Source organism: Hemiscyllium ocellatum, chromosome 14 (genome assembly GCF_020745735.1).
Source record: "Hemiscyllium ocellatum isolate sHemOce1 chromosome 14, sHemOce1.pat.X.cur, whole genome shotgun sequence".
Taxonomy (NCBI): domain Eukaryota; kingdom Metazoa; phylum Chordata; class Chondrichthyes; order Orectolobiformes; family Hemiscylliidae; genus Hemiscyllium; species Hemiscyllium ocellatum.
The window spans coordinates 48,290,259-48,306,699 of NC_083414.1; the positions used below are offsets into that span (position 1 = coordinate 48,290,259).

A 16,441-nucleotide genomic window follows, 5' to 3' on the forward strand; every position below is an offset into this window, starting at 1 on the left:
ATACGATGTGAGGAAAACATTTTTATGCCCAGATTAGGTGACATGTTTTAAAGTACTGCTTCATAATTGGTTGGTTTTGATTCAATAATAACTTCAGCAAAGGATGGGACAATTGCTTATAGGAGGAAGAGCTATTAGAATAGTAGGATTAACCGTTTTGCTCTTTCATACATCTGGTGTGTTCTCAATAGAGAATGGCCTCTTCTGTTATTGCCTATTTTATGCCCTATTTTTATGATTAAGACAAATAAATAACTTGGATTCAATTATCTTACAATAGCATACATAGACACAATGCATTCCCTATATCAGGTACAAACTTTGACCTTGACTCATATGGTCTACAATTGCTACTATGTATATTTTGGTTCTCATATGCAAGGTGCTTATTTGTCCAATTGTCCAATCTGTGGCTCTGTGACATAAACTCGGTTTCTTTGGTAAAGTTGTTTAGCCAGGGCTTTATCCACCAAGGTTTTGGGGCTCCCCCCATTTGAGAAAGAGGGACCATTCAAAGTGAGAGAGGTCCAGTAGGAGCACATCATTACCTTAGAAGGAGCAAAAGGGCCAGCCTAGGGGTTGCCCAGTAGAGAAGGGTATAAGGAGCATGCCAACTGTCTACTGCAGAGATGATCTCCAAGAATGTATTAGCTGAGGTGGAACTCCCTTCAAATATCTGAGCAGCAGTGTGAGCTAAGATTGCAGTTGCCCAGGCAGATTGTTGCTGATCTCTGTGCCAATTGGCAAGGTGATCTGAGATCCATGCAGATTAGTGGGCACACAATGGCAACGTTGTTGATGATCACCATACCACTCAAATGCTACACCATCAGTTCCTACTAGCAATCCACTAGGAATTGGTGAGGGATGTCTGAGGCTATCTATCATAGAGTTGATTGACATTGATCATTGATGTGGAGGAGATAGCACCAATCTGGCCAGTCAGGTGAAAAGATTGATTATCTTTGGGACTATCACAGGATCCCCAGGTGTAAAGTGTCACCAACTGCATGCATATGGCCAAAAGCTCCCAATGATCAACCAAGAGGCTTTCATCAACAAGAAGACCTTCCAATCCATTAATGTTCTACTGTTCTACAACCATCAGAATTAGATTCTTCAGATGTGCACCCCCTACTCAAGAAGCAGCATAGTGACCCACATATTACAGCAAATGCATGTGCCACAGCTTTTCAGGAAACCCTCCCCCATGCTTTCTGGCATACATAGTCAGAGACAAAGACTACTCTCTGAGGACATGGTCACTGAAGTCCATGAGGAGAACATACACAGACGCAGAGGGAGAACACAATATCTGTAAGATCAGACAGCAGGCTATTGTGGTGCTTCAAGTGCAATCAGTTCCTTGGACCAATTTGATGAAGTTCTTTTGTATTTCCCAGCTCACATATTGTGGTGGCCTGTTGTGTTCTGATGGTGCAAGGTGCAATGAAGGATGTGCAAGAAAGGCTTGGCATACCCAGCTAAACCTCACATTTAATCAGTTCTACTCTTGCCTTTTTCATTTTGTGCTCCAGTGCTCAATATCCAAATGCGTAGCACACAATGGCAAGATCCTTAAACATTGTGTGGACATGGTTTAGTCCACTGAATCAGTCCAAAGCTGTAGCTGAGACATCATCGGGCAGCAAGAATGGGAAAGAGGAGTTAGTATGAATGAATGAAAGATTTATTGAGATGAACAACGGAACCAAATCTTCACACTCACATTGCCACCAGTGAAAGCCAAATATAGGTCAAGGCTCTTCTTAAGTCTCACTGACTTTCCTACATAGTGCTCTGTCTGTGCTTGCAGGGAGGTGCAGGGAGGTTGCTGATCAGGCTGCTTTGTGGCTTGGGATAGGAATTATTCTCTAGCTGCCTGAGGGTTTGGAAACTCTTGGTCTAGCACCCTGTTCTGTTGTCATGTCAATTTGAGGCACTGGCAGAAAGGTTATGGAACTGCCCAAAACAGAAAAGCCCCTGAAGAGTCCCAGAAGAAATAGGTAAATGCTTGTATTCATTTGAACTTTCCTGCTAACTTAAGATGGCTGAGGAACTAGGGATGACTCCAGGTGCCTTGTTGTATTCAACTTATGGATGAGGTGATGACCAACAGGTCTATGCACATCTCCAGTATCTACTGGTTATCGACTTTGCTGGATCTACATTCACATCAGATACATCAATCTCTCCATGGAGAATATTATGTGCCCTCATGTCAGAAGCCCTGGTCCTTGCAGATAGAAAGAAAATATGCACACACTGTGCTGGTTTTAACTCAACAAAATAGATTTGCCACTTGCTGATTCCTTTCTCAGGGCAATACACTGAGCAATCTGAGTCAATATGCCCTGTTTAAAATTTATACAAACTTGACTGTTAATTGCCAATCATCACTGGTGGTTGCATTGTCCATGACAACATCTTTACCAATCACAGCCCACTTGCCAACCAACCAGCATTGCTCTCACAGATAGTTTAAATGTTAGTATAACTCCCATAATGGGAGTTATGTACAGACCTCCTAACAGTGGTCAAGACCAGGGGCGCAACATGTACTGGGAAATAGAGAAAGCATGTCAGAAAGGCAAGGTCACAGTGGTCATGGGCGACTTCAATATGCAGGTGGACTGGGTAAATAATGTTGCCAGTGGATCCAAAGAAAGGGAATTCAGTGAATGCTTACAGGATGGCTTTTTGGAACAGTTTGTCATGGAGCCCACAAGGGAGCAGGCTATTCTGGACCTAGTGCTATGTAATGAACCAGACTTTATAAAAATTCTTAAAGTAAGAGAACACTTAGGAAACAGCGATCATAATATGGTAGAGTTCAGTCTGCAGAAAGAGAGAAGGCAAAATCGGATGTAATGGTGTTACAGTTAAATAAAGGTAATTATGAGGGCATGAGAGAGGAACTGCCAAAAATAGACTGGAAGCAGAGCCTAGTGGGGAAGATAGTAGAGCAAAAACGGCAGGAGTTTGTGGGTATAATTGAGGACACTGTACAGAGGTCCATCCCCAAGAAAAGAAGGATTATCTGGGGAGGGATTAGACAGTCATGGCTGACAAAGGAAGTCAGGAAATGTATTGAAGAAAAAGAGAGATCCTATAAAGTGGCCAAGAGTACTGGTAAATCAGAAGGTTGGGAAGGCTACAAAAACAAACAGAGGATAACAAAGAGAGAAATAAGGAAGGAGAGGATCAAATATGAAGGTAGGCTAGCCGGTAATATTAGAAATGATAGTAAAAGTTTCTTTCAATACATAAGAAACAAACGACAGGCGAAAGTAGACATTGGGCCACTTCAAACTGATGCTGGAAGCCTAGTGATGGGAGATAAGGAAATAGCTGGAGAACTTAATAAGTACTTTGCGTCAGTCTTCACAGTAGAAGACATGAGTAATATCCCAACAATTAAAGGGAGTCAGGGGGCTGAGTTGAGTATGGTTGCCATTACAAAAGAGAAAGTGCTGGAAAAGCTAAAAGGTCTTAACATTGATAAATCTCCCGATGGGCTATATCCTAGAGTTCTGAGGGAGGTGGCTGAGGAAATAGCGGAGATCTTTCAAAAGTCACTGGAGTCAGGGAAAGTCCCGGATGATTGGAAGATTGCTGTTATAACTCCCTTGTTCAAGAAAGGATCAAGACAAAAGATGGAAAATTATAGGCCAATTAGCCTAATCTCGGTTGTTGGTAAAATTCTAAAATCCATCATTAAGGATGAGGTTTCTAAATTCTTGGAAGAGCAGGGTCGGATTAGAACAAGTCAACCTGGATTTAGTAAGGGGAGGTCATGCCTGACAAACCTGTTGGAATTCTTTGAAAAGGTGACAAGTAGGTTAGACCAGGGAAACCCAGTGGATGTGGTCTATCTAGATGGCCAAGAGGCCTTTGATAAGGTGCCACACGGGAGGCTGCTGAGCAAGGTGAAGGTCCATGGTTTTCAAGGTGAGCTACTGGAATGGATTGAGGATTGGCTATCTGACAGAAGGCAGAGATAAAAGGTTCTTTTTTGGAATGGCAGCCGGTGACAAGCGGTGTCCCGCAGGGTTCAGTGTTGGGGCCGCAGCTGTTCACGTTATATATTAATGATCTGGATGGAGGGACACGGGGCATTGCAGCATTCCAAGATAATACATGGCTTGAAAAGGGTGGACGCTAGGAAATTGTTTCCATTAGGCGAAGAGACTAGGACCCGTGGACACAGCCTTAGAACTAGAGGGGGTAAATTCAGAACAGAAATGCGGAGACATTTCTTCAGCCAGAGAATGGTGGGCCTGTGGAATTCATTGCCGCAGAGTGCAGTGGAGGCCGGGATGCTAAATGTCTTCACGGCAGAGATTGATAAATTCTTGATGTCACAAGGAATTAAGGGCTACAGGGAGAATGCGGGTAAGTGGAGTTGAAATGCCCATCAGCCATGATTGAATGGCATTCGATGGGCCGGATAGCCTTACTTGCACTCTTATGTCTTATGGTCTTATGGTTTTCTCTTGAACTGGTGTTCTTGCAAAATGTCCCAATGAGTGCAGAATGAAAGGTTTCTCAACAAAATCTGTCATTCTTTTTTAGCAAAACCCAATCTCTCTCTCTATGCTTCTTAATATAATCCAGCTATGCCACTAAGCAATATGCTGTAGCCTGACCGCCCTGTGGCCACCAACTGGGTGATCAATCCATCTCCACAAAGTGCACCCTCTTACATTACCCTTTGGGTTTACATTTGGTTAAGTGCCATGGAGCATTGTGCCTGGCAATTCAAATACGGTCATTAATACACTGTGCTACTGGATCCAGGTTCTGGCACGGTGGTGATGCAGGGAAGAAACTCATTGCTACCAACCTCTTCTGTGTCACCATCAGGGGACTTGTTTGGTTAGAAAAATTTTTTGTCAAGGGCAGCACGGTAGCTCAGTGGTTAGCACTGCTGCCTCACAGCACCAGGGTCCCAGGTTCAATTCTGGTCTCGTACGACTGTCTGTGTGGAGTTTGCACATTCTCTCCATGTCTGCATGGGTTTACTCTGGGTGCTCTGGTTTCCTCCCACAGTCTAAAGATGTGCAGGTTAAGTGTATTGGCCATGTTAAATTGCCCATAGTGTTCGGTGCATTAATCAGAGGGAAATGGATCTGAGTGGGTTACTCTTCAGAGGGTTGGTGTGGACTTATTGGGCTGAAGGGCCTGTTTCCACACTGTAGGGAATCTAATCTAATCTAAAAAAGATAGGCTCGTCATCTTCTCCAGTCACTGTGGAAGAGGATATCCTCCCCTTGCCCTGGGTGTCTGGAGTAGAACATGCAGGGAGCTGTCTCTGAACTCTGGCATCATCTGGGATATCCCTTCTCATCTTGCTGCAGGCTTCTTCTGAGCAGGTTAGTTGTCCAGACAGCAATCAGGCGAGAGCACATGACAGTTACAGGCACCAGAGCATTGCAGCACCTCTGCAAGCGGCAGTAAATGCAGGGTGGGCTGCTCCTTAAATATACATCCAGCACCTCTCATGGCATCAGCTGACACTAACTTCCATCTCTGACTGCCTACTGGGCCTGTGATTGGATAGTCTCCATCCCCATGTGAGTTAGTTCACTGGCTGCCAAAAGATAATGTACCGCTGACCCCTAAATGCTCAGACAAAATTGTCACCCTCTTCCAGTGTGGCTACTGGGACCTGTAACCTTGTCACTAAATCCAGCCTTAAATATTAAGTACACAAACCTCACAATTTTTATGCACATTTCCATTACTGCCGTGATATCATTTTCATACATAGCTTATTCAACAAAGTACACGCATACACTTCATATGCATTCACCATATACACACTACATATATGCGTTCTAAAGCTTCTTTTGATTTTGCTGTAGTCCTGCTAAATCCAATTCTAATATACCACCTCTTTCTTGACTGCTCTTACTTTATGCATAGTATTTCTCATTTCTTCTTCCATATGCTGGTGCCTATCACTTTGATAACTTACTTTAAAATCTCCTAATGGTACACTTACAATATTTATGAAATTATTATTTTTTGAATTGTAGCTTTGAATTTGGAGTATATGAAGAGAGTGATCTGCTGTGCTGTGAAGTCTTTCTGACAGTAAGCTTGTAGAGGTAAAGGAAAAAGTCACTGAGCTAAGTAATGCATGCTGCAGCCTTTGATGGATTCCAGAAAATTTGTTACAGCATGGTCAGTGGCAGGACATATCTTTCAAGCAGGCTTTAGTGCCAGTGATTAATATAAGCAATGCTCTGAAAACTGAGGGGAGCACCTAAAGATGGACCCTCAAAGTCAGTATTTGACAAATGTAGAATTTGGTAGTCAATTAGGATTGAAGGAACAGTGGAGTATTTACACTCTCAATGGGATGACAGTCATTTTAACAACATGTGGTATGTATAAAAGGATATTGTCATTTTTGTCAAGGATAAAATGCGGACAAAAGAAGTGTTTAGTGCCTTTTTATTCATTTGTTACAATAAAATGTTTTGAAATTTGAAATCCAGTTGTATAATTCTTTTAGCTGTCAACTGGAAATTCAAATCTCTTTCTGAAAGTTCTCTGTGATTGTAAAATCAAGTCTGCTAATGGAATTCCACACAAAGACATTTGTTCCATTCCTACTGAGAGCCAACCGGCCCCTTTTACTTAAATCTTCCTTGTGCCAGAACTGATCTCAATGCCCCAAGAATCTGAAATAATTTCCTCAGCACCATTCTTCAAGCTATTCATTGATTCTCCTAATCCTCCAATTTCTAATTTTCCAATAGGTGGCACTGGGAGGAATCCAGAAGTCATTGTGCTCCTACATTTTAGTTCTCTTTCCACTCTGGTAATTTGACTGAAACACCTGAATAACTTCCCTATATCTGTTGTTGGTACTAAAATACATCAAAATGTTTGGCTTAATCTTTTGCCTTGACTGCATATTTCTGCATACCCGTCACTAGGGTAGCAACGTTTCATGCAAGACTCATGACATTGATTACCAACTTACTTGTTTGAACCTAAATTAGTTCTATATAGTGACTGCATTTTTACGTTTGTTTCCTCCCCTATGCAGCCTCTTGTAATGGTATAACATTCTGAATGCAGTCCTTCAAGGGTTATCATTCTCAGCTGATGCCAGTGCTGTTTTGACAGTAGTCCATACTCCAAAGAACTCTGCACTTACTGCCTGATACGTAGCAAGCCACCCACCCATTCTAAACTTCTAGTATCTATGGGACAATCACCTCCAGCTGGAATGTCCAATCCAGGAAATTGTCAACCTTCCTGATACTCTGCAGTAAGTCTAGCTGCCCTCGAAGTTCAAAAACTTTCAACAGGAATTCAAGTAATTTCAATTCATGCATCTAGATCTGCTCTGTGCTTACACTTATTAATTCACTTACTATCACTTTCCATAGTTATTCCATTTTGATGCTTAATCCCTGAATGCTTGTAGCTATAAACTCACCTCAAAGCTCTCTGAATAACCAACCAGTTGCACAGTCCCCTGGGGTGCCACCCCTTCGTTTCTGATTTGCTCTCACTATTCTCTCTCTTTTGCTGACTTCCCTCAAACACACTTTTCTCCTGAATCTCAGGCAGTTGTTCTGTCAGGTTTGTTCTCTAATTTGCTAGGCATTCAATTGTGCATACACCTCAGGTCATCACTTGAAGGTCTACTCCATCCCCATCCTCACATCCCCAAAGAAATAGCCAACTCTCACACTCAATCTCTTAGTCTCTTGCTCCCAAGATTCAGTCGCCCTTTACAAGTGGTATCTCCTCTTCTGATCACTGTGATCACTCACACCTCACAATTTTATCTTCTTGTAGTTGGCCACAACTTGAGGAGAGATACAATCTGGGAGTGGATGAGTGATAGGTCCATCAAAATTGTCACTGGCAATGCATGTCCTTCTGCTTTACTGGAAGGTCTTTTTGCTAGAGGCTGCAAATTTTGGCTATTTCTTACCGGAGGAGCCTGAGGTTCTGAGGCATTTCAAGAGAGCTAACCTTCAATGTCTACACACTCTGGCTGTGCAGGAGTATGAAGTTTGGAAGCAGACAGCTGGTGTCATTGGCTGGGCAGGCAGTCAAGAACATAGGACATAAGAGTGGAAGTAAGGCCATTTGGCCCATCGAGTCCACTCCACATCATCAGAGGTAGAAGGCATGGCTTGGGTACACTGCTACCATACTGTGAAAGCTGGCACCAATTAACTGCTGCATAAATGAAGTGCCTCCCACAAAGTTACTGATTACTTGCCAAGCAAGGATTGCAATTTTAGACAGAAGTACTTTGAAAAGCAATTGTTAATCAGAGAGTGGCCAGAGCTCTTCAGTGTAACTGGACAAAGTGTTCATTAAAGTTTGTTAATTTCACCTAAGGTGGACTTTGGACTGAGTACTTACCTTGGTGACCCTATGCCGATGAAGCGGAGAAATGCTTCAATGGAAGGGATTCATTATGTTGTCAATTATTTCAATTGCTTTCTCGCCAGACGGCAGAGGGTGGGTAGATGTTGGATTCTTGACTTGATGTTAATTTCCAGATCTTAACCATCCTGCATACTCAAGAACTCACCTCACCCGGACGGTAACATGCTGTTCTCAAAAAAACATCCCCAGTGTGAGAATAAATAACTTGGAACCTTAAGATAAAGCACAGTCAACAAGTAATAGCATTTGCAAAATGCTGCCATATCATGAAAACAAATATTAAAGATTGCAAGTACAATCAGTAAACTAGTAAAATTGGTTATTGGAAGTTCTGAGTCTCCAAGGAACTTGTTATTTTAGATGGATTTCTTTTTACAAGAAATTTCAAAATGTTTCTTTTTATGTTTCATTCCAAATTGCAAAAAAAATGTTGAGACAATTATGAACTAGACTTTTGATTAAACACTTTTGACCAAATAAAGACTGATAATTCCTGAAGGATTTTACCCTAACTTGACGCAATGTAAGCATCACAGGCATTAAACTAAACTAATAACAATTTCTAAACAGCCTATACCTTTTAAACTTTTGGTAAGCATAACTCTCCATGCACATATGTAAACTGTTCGGCATAAGGTTCATAACCAAGGAGCAGCTGTGCCACACTGGCCTTCGTAAGAGAACAATTACAAAAAGTAATGAAGTGAGAATGGATTTTAACTTTTGAAAACCACTCTTGCACTTTCTAATTAAAGGATTTTTCAACATTAATTTACACTCTTAAAACACAGCACCACTTAATCCCATCATCTGTGTCACGTCAGGTTTTATCAATATGTATTGTAAATGCTATAAGTTACTACTGCTGATTAGTGATTGAATATTTTTCAAGTCCTCATAAAAGTCCAATGTTTGCAATTTTAATATGCATATTAGCCACTTTGCTTTAGCAGTGCTATTAAAATAGCAGGTGGAGAGGAATTCAAAATGTAGGTGGTAGATGTTTGTTGATATCACTGAGTTATTTCTACATTTATAAGTAATGTATAGTAAGTGATTTTTCAACATAAATGCAAACTAAAATTGGCAGTATTGGCTGCATTAAGTATAAAAAGGATATCCAACAACTTAGCAGAAGTTTACAATCAATCAGTACAGCACTTCAATCCATTCTAGGTGAAATTTATATGTATATCAAACAATTTTATAGCTAATAGGCAACATAGATTTCCTTTTTAGTCCTGTTCACCTCAACTTATTAAATTGGGTGTTTGTAGTCTATTTAAGGTACAGAATACTGGTCTAAATATATATATTTTCTAATTGCTTTGACAGGTGCAGTCTAGTGAATTTAGTGTGTTTTCATTTGGAATGTTGGCCAATACTGCTGCCATATAATCACCATTCACTGAATAGATGCAAATAAAATAGAAGAAAAATAGTTTCGCATCAAATTTTATTAACAATTATTGCAGTTATAGTGCAACAGATGTTTATAAGGACTTATTTCAAAACACACAATTTAATAACCCTCTTCTTGTGTTGTATAATATTTTTAATTTCAAAACTGATTAAATTCCATTTGAAAACAGATCTTTTCAATAAGACACGTAGCAGCTGTTGAGAGTCTTGAATTGTTTGTTCTCTTTCAGCTCAAGTATTTTGAATTATTCAGCTGTGCATGTGCCAGAAACATTCCGCACTGAATGGAAATTCTCTAAATGTGGATTTTCTACTTGGGCTCAGAATAATAAGAAACATGTGTATTTTAAAAAAGGGGTCAACTTAATGAGGAATGCACAAAGTATAGAGTTACTTCTATATCCTATTACAACATGTGCTAATATTTGCTAAACAAATTTTCTGAACATTTGTGGAAAACATCTAAAGATATTTTTTCAAGCAACCTGCCAATCCAGCAAAGTGCAGATTCCGCGGAGGGGGTTTTTAACATTAGTGAGCTAATCATATATTTGATTGCACATTTCCTGTAGTGACCCTGATCGTTCTGTGACCCAAATTAAAATTATACCCCCTGACATTCATAATACTAAGCAATAAGATAAACTGGAAACAATTCATGTCACCTAAAGCTTTTTAACAAATCAATGCAACTATTTGTAATTGCTTGTTTCACAAGATTAAAAGTGTCCAGACCTGACCTGTGTACTCAGTTTTGTGCCCAACATGACCTGTGCATTGGTCGTTAAAACAAACCACTTGTGATCAGCAATAATTTCCATCAAGAAATCCATATTACTAATATTTCTAGAATTCTAATGCAGTTAGAATTTATAGCTGATCAAATGCAGTTACCTAAATTGCTGTTACAAGGAGACAGTTTAACCACCATTATTAATTATGGGAGAATTTAATGTTTAAGTACTGGCACTTGTATTGGTCATCTTTATAGTTGGGTCAGGAAAGTGTCAGAATAGTGCTTGATAACTAACCAATTCATCTGTTACAGAGGAATTTTAAACGATGTGTGATGAAAATGGGAACAATACTAGAAAATGATGACTTTGGGCTTGGGAGATCAACATCACGCTGAAAATGACAACACTGCAAACGGTGTGAACAACCAGCATTTTTATTGCATTTGAGAATGCTAATGTCAGTAATTAGTACTGACTACACACATGAATTTTTTTATTGTCTGCATCAACAGACATGGAATGATGGATTACACTGATGTAAGGAATGAGTTCCTGTATGCCTCTACAATAATCTCTTAACTGGCAGCAATAACGTTCAAAGCACCATGATAACACAATGTCCTCGTCCTGTACCATTTCCAAACAACCTTTAAGAAACAATCAGATTTTTTTATTCACTGGCTTTTGACAGTATAGAAGGCTGTGACTCTCATTCCTGACATTGAAGTTACCTGAATCATGGTACTTCGATCATGATAATGTACGCTTTTCTTAAAGAAAAAGCATGTAACAAATTATCTTTACATCTTGGCACCTTGTAAAGTTCTTATTTAAAAAAAAATATTCAACAGGTTGACACTCCCCAGTTTTAATAATCATTACTTCACTGCAACTGGCCCTGGAATTCATCATGCTAAGTATTCACGACAGCAGGAAGAGAAATGACTTTTTAAACTGTCTTCTCCAAATCCTTCAAACTTTTAAGACAGCTGCAGAGGGCAGTGGTTGGACCTTTGTAAGCGGGAAGTATCAAAACAGCCTAACACAAACAAAACTGTACAAAATGCTTCGTTCAATGGTAACTTAAAATTCTGTCAACTGTACTACAGTTAAAGCAAAAAAAGGGGATTCTCTCCCCAATGTCGGCAAATAACTTCTGTTATTCTTAAAGCAAGGATTAATAAGTAAAATACATGTGCAGAACATTTGCAGTTTCAATACATACAGTAGTTTTCAAAGCTTTCTTTTAATATAGTCAATACAAAGCAGTTGCTCAAAAGCAAATGTGATTTAACAGAGATTTCTTGTTTTTAAAAGAACAGTGTTTAAAAAGAAACAGAAAAAGACAAAGGCTTGCACCAACACATTGGGATACTTATGTACAATGTAACAAACCCCCACCCTTTAGAAGCAACCACATATCCAAATGGATATGATGACAATGTTCGATCATTGAAATCCTGTACATAAAGAGCCTGAGGTTCAGAGTTGATTCTGCTGAAAGGCTGTGGCACCTGCTAGATATGCAAGCTCTAATTTTGCTAGTCTTTAGACTAAACATGCAAGACATACAACTAAGTGCAACTGAGTGAAATGTTTTATTTATCATTCCCTAAAAGTTTGAACTGAGGTATGCGTACTAACAGTTTCTCATGCTGTTAACTTTAGTCATGTCTAGCTACACATGCTGAGAATGTACTAATCTAACCATCTTCTATTCCCTCAAATACAGAGTTAACCAACAGGCCACTCAGTTTGAAAGCATGGGATCTCTTCTCATGATCCCATTTAGCTACTGCCTGCACATCCTCATGAAGCTGCCTGGAATGCCATTACAAATATATATTTCAAAAGACCACAGACTGCCCATTTAACAGAAAGTTGGATTAACCTTAAAAAAAACTTCTGCAATGTCTCTTGTACCAAGCTTATGAGTGCTTTTGTATGAAGAATGCTGGAACAAAACTGAACAAATTTGAAGATGTGTGCCAAAGCAAACCAAAAATAAGTTATCTTGGCACAACAAATAAATTGGTCTCCAAACAAAAGTGGCACACCATCTTTCAATTACAGCTTCCATAACAAGCATTATCCTAAAACACTATTATGTGGTCCAGTTCCATCATGGAAGCTATTCCTTTTCTCTCTGTATTACCATTGGAATCTTGCATTTTCACCTTTTCAACTTACTCTTACCAGCACAGAAAGGATCTACATTCACCTTCCCTTGATGGAATGCTCCCTTTTTTTGTGGCCTCAGTGATATAGCTCCTTGGTTTGGTCTCCAATTACATCTTCCTACAGTGAGCAAGCTTGGTCATTATAGGAAGGAGAAAGCTGAATTTTCAGAGATAATACCTTTGGTTCAAACATCCACTTGGCCTGCTGCAGACACTGTTAAAAGGAGACTTAAACATCACAGGTTACTGTCTGTGCATCAGTCCATTTTTAGCCATTTCCCCCCTCTTGATTCTGCTACCTCCTTTGATCAACAATAAGAGGATATTTGGCTTCATCAGATAAAGCATCAAACAGAGAACATATAATTTACCTTTTAGATCATCTTTGGTAATCTCAGAAAAAATTATCTGGCTTTTTTAAAAAAAAGTAAAAATAAATAAAGCTCTGAAAGCTTCTTCAACTGCCAAACTATATCGTCCTAAATAAATACAATGGGGGAGAGGGGAGTGACAGAAAAGTGACCAAGTCGCAGTCTTGAAACAGCAAAGATGTTGAGTGTTTTGGAAAATAATTCAATGACTTCTATTAACAGAATTACTTTCTGTATGTAAAGTTTGCTTCAGAATCACTATAAGCTTGCAAGATAAGCTCTAGTGACATTGCTTTTGATTTTGTCATCTATTGTGAAGTTTAAGTTTTGCTGAAATAACAAATTTCTACCTATAGAGCTACTTAACACAGCACTAGACATAAACCTTAACTGAAAAGCTTAGCTGCAGTGTGAATTATTATTTGTACAGACTTTTTTTTGTGTTCTACTTTCTTTGACTCAACTCCTGTGTCTCCTTACTACTTGCTGAACCTGAAAAACAGGAATCTTTCAATGACATTATGCAGGAGACAAGAGCGAGTTACTAATATCATTTTTTTTTCTGTCATTCTGTCCCCTGGTTCATTACTGCAGCCTTCCTAAAAGTGAACCTTTCTCTGGAGTCATGGAACATTGATTCTACCAGTTGATATTAAAAGTTGGGCCCGTTGATTGCTGACTGAAAGCAAATGAAATAAAGCTGTATCAGTAAACAGAGTAAAAGCTGGTCTGAGGTTTAATTTCTTTTTATAAAATTAAAAAAAAAAGCAATGAAGTTAAGGGGAATGAATGACAGAAAATCTACCATGTGTGTTACAAACTGATGTCAGGCATTTTGTCCCATTGGTTAAAAAAGACTTTAACATTCAACCACTACTGCTGAACATAGAGCTTAATGAGGTCCTCCAGAGGCCTGTGGCCTACGATTATAAAACTGCTTGGGTGCAGCAGAAGCAAACAGTGACACAATAAAATTTCGGCTAATTATTTTTCACAAATTATTTCCCTTCTCCCCTGCCCCATGGAAACAAATGTGGATTAAAGGCAGTGATATTTGAATAATCCACTTCCAGTACTGTGCAAATCAGTGTTAGCCTCAGTCTTCCATTTGAATATGCAAGTTCTGGGAAGAGCTCTACCTGCAGTTTGAACTATGAACAGTTTCGATCAGACCCATGAGTCCAACTTGGCAGGACTGCAGTCCAAAATCTGCTGCAAAGTCTGTGTGTATGACTGTACAGTTCAGTAACTTTCAACACTGATGTTGACTTCAGGAGAGGAAAATCCCAAGTACCAAACAAGTCCATCCAATGTACGTAGAATACAAATTCCATTTTTCCAACAAAAAGTAGAAAAAAATCAGAAACATTCCCCAATGGGATTCTTAATGGCACTAAAAGTCATTTAAAACATCTCATTACTTTGTCAAAAAGGGCTGAAAATTCCTCCAAACTTCCACATCATGGAGAGATTTCACAGGTAAGTCTGACGAGCTCTTTTCGTATATGAATCTTCATCTCAGGAAAAGATGAGAAACGTGCTCATTCCATGTCTTCATTGCTTGGATCCTCTTCAAATTCTCTGTCATTGTCGAGCTCTGGACTATGATTTGCTGTTGTCACTAAAGACAGGGGTCCTTCCATTTCTTCTGGGTCCACTGGCTCCTCTTTAACATGGATAGGATACCTAGAACAAAGCCATTTTACAGTTAGAAAGCAACAAAAGAGCACATATTTTAGGCACTTCATAAACGATTAGGAAAGTAATCATCACAGCATTTTAGAAATAAAAAGTTGATTCAAAGTAAGAGTTCCAACAAACTGCTATGAACCAGTAAACACAAATATTAGCACTGACTACAATTCTTGAACTCATAAAACAACAGATTTGCAACATTCAGAAAACATAAAACAAATGAAAATAAGTACAACAAAGCAGCTGTTTGTCAAGCACCTTGCGGAGGCTGATCACTGAACACTGAGTACTGCTGCTCTAGTTAACATGCAGAACCTGTGAGCCTTCTCTCTAGAGGATGACCCTGAGTGAGGTTCTATCATTAATCAACTTCAACCAAACACAGCAACTAGACACCATGATACATGTTTTAAACTCCAAATTAATGCATATTTTTACAAACTGTCAATAATGGAAGAAAAGCACTGCCAGGAAACACAGGCTGAGGGTAAAAAGCCTGCTAAACATAACAGTGTGATAAGAAACTGCATTCCTAACGAGAATAATAATGCTGTCAGTTGTAAACAAGGCAGAACATGATCCCAGCCCTTGGACTGGGCAAGAGATGCACTAAGGAGATGAGATCTGCCAAATTCTCATTACTGAATAGCACATGAATAACCCATGGGTGGAATGTGGGTTGATTTTATGAAACCACAGTGATAACAATTGAAAAATGTCCTGTGTAAATCACATTTACAACAATCTAGTCAGAAACACAAATAGATTTTGGGGTGGCTTTGTCAGGAAGCTCGTGTAAACACACCAATGAGCAAACAGTGCTTTCCTGAGTGACCAGAACTTTTAAAAAAAAGACAGTATGGTCAAATAATTTTGTTTCTTTTGCTTAACTATCATGCACTGAAACAGGAAGTAAAGTGGAAAAGCAGAGAACGCCCTTGCTGCTTTCAAAACAATTCACTTTTTAAAGGCATTCATTGTTTTCTTTAAAGCTGCAGTAACTTTGTCTCTTTCCCTTCACTACTTGTTGATCAACTTCCACTACTCATGGATCTTTCTGTTCTTCAATTCAAGTAATAATAATCCCCCCACCCAGACTATCCTTATCTTCTGCATAATAATCTTTCACTTATTTCTTCAGTCGAAGGAGGGAATGACTTTCAATGGAACTCTGCTTGGTGCCCGTATATTGTGCTACCCCATTGCACACTGTGCTTATTTGCTTTGTAGCTAACTTTGGAGTATGTCAGGATGAAAGTGCTATCCTGGAGCAGTGATTATTCTACTGCAAGTATATTTTCCAGTATTTCAAACAAAACAAAAAGCTTCAGTGGTTTGTAGCCACAATGAGCAAATGTCTCAATCGACAATATCTACTTTGTTACTGATGTGTTTGAAGAAGGATGCAAAGCTTTTAACAACATGTGAGGGGAGGGGGTTTAAAAAAGTTCTGCAATACCAGCAAGTGGTTTGACATAACGATTGCTGTGTTCATATTCTTCACACAATACTTCACCTGTGTATTTTTCATATTAGGTACAAAGCTATGTTGATTTTATCTAAGCTACCGTTCATGCACAACATACCAGATGTGACACAGTAAACA

The 16,441-nt window shown here is 39.3% G+C and overlaps 1 protein-coding gene across 14 annotated transcripts in view; it reads right to left on the reverse strand.

The window, feature by feature from the left end:
* Window positions 1-11,007: 11,007 nt before the first annotated feature.
* The window catches only part of foxp1b (forkhead box P1b), a 489,011-nt gene continuing 483,577 nt past the window's right edge, over window positions 11,008-16,441 (reverse strand). For all 14 annotated transcript variants that reach the window (XM_060835708.1, XM_060835701.1, XM_060835700.1 and 11 more), the window contains one exon: window positions 11,008-14,826. In XM_060835708.1, coding sequence (XP_060691691.1) covers window positions 14,682-14,826 — 145 coding nt within the window. In that variant the 3' untranslated portion in view covers window positions 11,008-14,681. The remainder of the gene's footprint in view (window positions 14,827-16,441) is intronic.